Source organism: Atta colombica, unplaced genomic scaffold (assembly GCF_001594045.1).
Source record: "Atta colombica isolate Treedump-2 unplaced genomic scaffold, Acol1.0 scaffold210, whole genome shotgun sequence".
Lineage (NCBI taxonomy): Eukaryota > Metazoa > Arthropoda > Insecta > Hymenoptera > Formicidae > Atta > Atta colombica.
In genome coordinates, this window is record NW_017259306.1 from 1809944 (window position 1) to 1814045 (window position 4102).

The 4102-nt window shown below is 39.1% G+C and overlaps 1 protein-coding gene across 1 annotated transcript in view; it reads right to left on the reverse strand.

The window, feature by feature from the left end:
- Window positions 1-1925: 1925 nt before the first annotated feature.
- Window positions 1926-4102, reverse strand: part of LOC108687686 (protein Wnt-1-like) — a 50281-nt gene continuing 48104 nt past the window's right edge. The window contains exons 5-7 of the mRNA XM_018193599.1: window positions 3087-3264; window positions 2511-2742; window positions 1926-2127 (exon numbers count right to left, since the gene is read on the reverse strand). Coding sequence (XP_018049088.1) covers window positions 1926-2127; window positions 2511-2742; window positions 3087-3264 — 612 coding nt within the window. The remainder of the gene's footprint in view (window positions 2128-2510; window positions 2743-3086; window positions 3265-4102) is intronic.

Sequence of the window (4102 nt, forward strand, 5' to 3'; positions counted from 1 at the left end):
ATTCGTTGTGAGCATCTTAGTGTCCGCTGATATGGGGATCAGAAAATTCGTAAATGACTAGATTGCCGACTTAACTGGCGCGGCATGCAATAAAGCGATCGTGTGTGTACATATATCCATATATACTATCATCATATTAAATATATATATATTAAAAAAATAGTGACAGCGAGAGACAAAATCACGGATGGGATAAGAGTATTTCGTGTAGACTGAAAAAAACGCAACGCAAAAAATTTTCCTAAACGAAGCCGACGAAACGCTTACATGTATATACAACAACGATTACAGACGTAGAATCTAGAAAAACAGAGATGATATTTACATTCATTGGCAGTATTGTTCCCGATTCGTGCAAGTCAAGGGCGTGGAGATCTTGAGGCAGATTTCGAGTCTCGCTCGTCCATCTCCTAATTCGCATCGTTCGTTCTCATACCTGGCGTGACGCGACTTCTCACTACGTTGCTCTTTAATTAGGCGAAAAAAAAATTCTACACTAGAGAGCATCAATACAGTGTGAGATATCTACGAGACACCGTGCGGAGGTCTTTACTTCGATATAAATAGAACACTCGCGTAATTGCACGCGCATTATACGCGAATGTGTGAGAGCAGGGGGGAAAAAGTAATCGACGCGCGTAGTCTATTACCACGTTTTTGTCTTCCTTTGCTCCCTTTTTTTTTTCTCTCTTTCTCACTCTCTTTTTCTCCATTTTTCATTCTCTCTTTCCCTGTCGCACGCAGAAATAGTAAATTGGCACATCAGTGCGCGATGTCGAGCGTCGCGAGATGCGTAAATATGTCACGAGGAAAAATCTAGATAAATTTCCAACGAAATCTTCTATCACTCGATTCTCGCTATAAAAAGAATGCGCGTACTAATTATGAGAGATACATATAGCTATATCTAATAAATAAATATATATACGTATGTGTGCGTGCGTGCGTGCGTGCGTGCGTGCGTGCGTGCGTGCGTGTGTGTGTGTGTGTGTGTGTGTGCGTGTGTGTGTGTGTGTGTGTATGTGTGTGATAATATATAATAGAATCGGAAGAGATGAAGGGAAACTTGATGCCATATCATGTTCGCGTTATTATTTTAGAACCCGAATCGTCAGATTGCGCGAGTCCGATAATGCAAAGCGAGTATGGACACACGTCAATGTGTCCCTGGAATATAAGCCTCTTCTCCGCAATACATTCGGATCGAGATAAAATTAAACGATTGAATGTAAATTGAAGTAACACATTCACTTTCGCATTAACGTTCGCGTAAGTGACACCCAACAGTCAGACCGGTGATGATAAGTTACGCAACAACAACCTCGCCAAGAGTATCATTACGTTAGTATTATAATAATAATCCCGAGAATTTTGATTGCCGCGAGCAATTTTGTTCGAGCCATAAAAAGAAAATCCTATACGTGATTACAATTTTAAGCCAATGAATCATATAATAATGAAGCAGATATTCTTATATCGTTTTTACTTAATTCGTAGAACTAGAAAAAAAAATGAAAAAAACGAAATTGAATCAGGAGATTAAAGTTAATCTACATTGATAGAAATTAATGCTCATTAATGAGCATTAATAAAGAATGCAATCGAAGTCATTCATTTTAAAATAAATACAAATAATAATACATAATTTGTTTATCATTCACATATAGCACTTCGTAGCATTTTCGTGCTTTTTTATGAAGAGGCAAAGACCTCAAGTAATGCATTTTATTCTCACGATGTTGCTAAAGATGCTTATGTGACTGTCAGGCAGAAACCGCATCGAGATGTAACGTGTCATTGTGTAGCCTCTCACGGCGTCAATTGCGGATATATAATCTGCAGAAGTGGCAACGAATAATTAATCGGAATATAAAGAACGGTATGAGTTCTTGCAGATAGGCCAGATCACGGAATGCATCTGTCGTTTAGTTGCATACGTGCTCCTCTCGCGTGTGCCGGCACATCTCGCACTTGACGTGACAGCACCAAACGAATCGGCACTTGCATTTCTCAGTGACATCCCGCACTCGCGTCTGGTAGCCCCGACCGCAACATAGCAGCCGGCAACCGTCGAGACCGAGGGACGTCCGATTGCACACTCTTCCTCGCGTACCAGGAATGCCGAGTCTGTGATGAAGAGAACAAAAGTCATGAAAATGTGAAACGGAATCTTATTCTCGAAAAAATTTTTTTTTTAAAGATTTAAATAAAAAATTTTAAAAATAAAGATTTTAAAAAATTTTTAATTATAATTATTAAAATACTCTTGAAATCAATCTTTATTTTTCAATCATGTTTTTCTATGTTTTACAGTTTCGAAAAACAACTGATTTTCTTCAAAGGAATGTTGCAGCTACTAAAAGTACGATTGAGCTTTTATAAAAAAAAAAAATCCTTATTTAGTCTAGAAAAAAAACATTCAAAGCTCATCAAAATTGGAGAGGGACATTTTCATAGATTTCTTTGTAAGTCAAAAAAATATATTTTCGCGCGGCGCAAGTTAGACCCACGTGAGATTCCTTTCGCAGTAATCAGGGCTGTCCTCGAGATAAACCAAATCCGTTTTGTTCGGCCGTTTAAGATCAGGACGCGCCGGTCTTAACCTGGCTGGTCTTCTACCGCCGCGTTGCGCCAATCGCACCAGGGCGGCACCCTCATGTAAAGCCGCCAAGGCGACACCAGCCACTCGGAACGATGGTAGTCTTCTCCAACACACACGAACGCTGCATGAGCCAGACATGCCTGTCGCAACAGAAGAAAGAAGATAAAAGGAAGAATTATTCAGCGAAACGCAAGATAAGGAAGCGGTATCAATCGCGGGAAATATTTATATTCCATTTAACTTTGTAGGAAGCCACGATGTGCCTAACACTGAAAAAAAAAAATGTTCATTTCACTAAATTAATTTAATTATCTTTCTTACTTCCGAAGAATGTATACATTTAAGTCATACATAATTTGTTTGAGTTACATACATACATTCTTCATCGAAAGAAATAAAGACAAATTGAAATAATTTAATCAAAATATCTTTTTCTCAATGCAAAGAGGTGAATGACCATCGAAGGATGTTTCCATTTGCTCACCGTGACATTTGCAAACGCGCTGCATCCTGGAGCGAATAGCGCGTCTACCAGCCTCGGTATCATGTTTCCTCATCAGCTGGCCAGCCAACCCTTTAGGCCCGTGCAGAGCACCCTCCTTCAACGGTTCCTCCCCGCTCTCGGACCATTCCCGTGAAAACTTTTCCCCGAAGTGTATATCCTGCGGGAGAGAGTACACGTTTCTCATATTTTCTTAAACAACATTAAAAACTTAACGCTAAGAGTTTCAAGACGCGCCGAGAAAACTTCAGACAGACATCAGGAGTCGAATGTTCTCTAGGGATACCTCTCTTTCGAATCTTTTTTTTTGCATCGTCCGACTTCCCTTCGTTTTGCGGCGACGACCACGAGCTCAGAATGGCCGTGGAGATTAAGCGAACAGGTCCTAAGCCTGCCGAGGAGATTTCGCGCGGGTCTTTAAAGACCTCCAGCTTTGAAACTTCCGAGGCAGCTTTACGTGCGATTCATGGTTACGAATGCGTGGTACGTGGAGTATGTACAAGTTTCATGCTGAATGTTTCGAGCTGAACAAAGCATATCATCAAAGACGAACGACATAACTTTATCTTGATATTTTAATATACGTGATATTTAAAAAATTCTATTTTGCCAAATATCTTATACAAAGTAACTTTAACGTTATTTTAATATTTACGTAATAATAAAATATTAAAGAGAATGTGTTATAAAGATGGTAACACGTTAAGAATAATATATTATTTTTTTATATTAATATTTCGTCTAAGTGTTTTATATTTATATTTAATATTTTTTGTCTAAATGTTTTATTTATATTTTTTGTTTTAATAGTCGCTTAAGTATCGCCATCACCGTTCCGGATGTTTTTCGATACACGTCGGCAAATCAAGATTATATCGTGTCCTCTTTGCTTTCGCTGTCAGATACTGTCTAAACGTAATCCTTCCCCTCGAGTATCGTCTCTCTTCCCCTCTCTCTCTCTCTCTCTCTCTCTCTCTCTCTCTCTCTCTCTCTCTCTC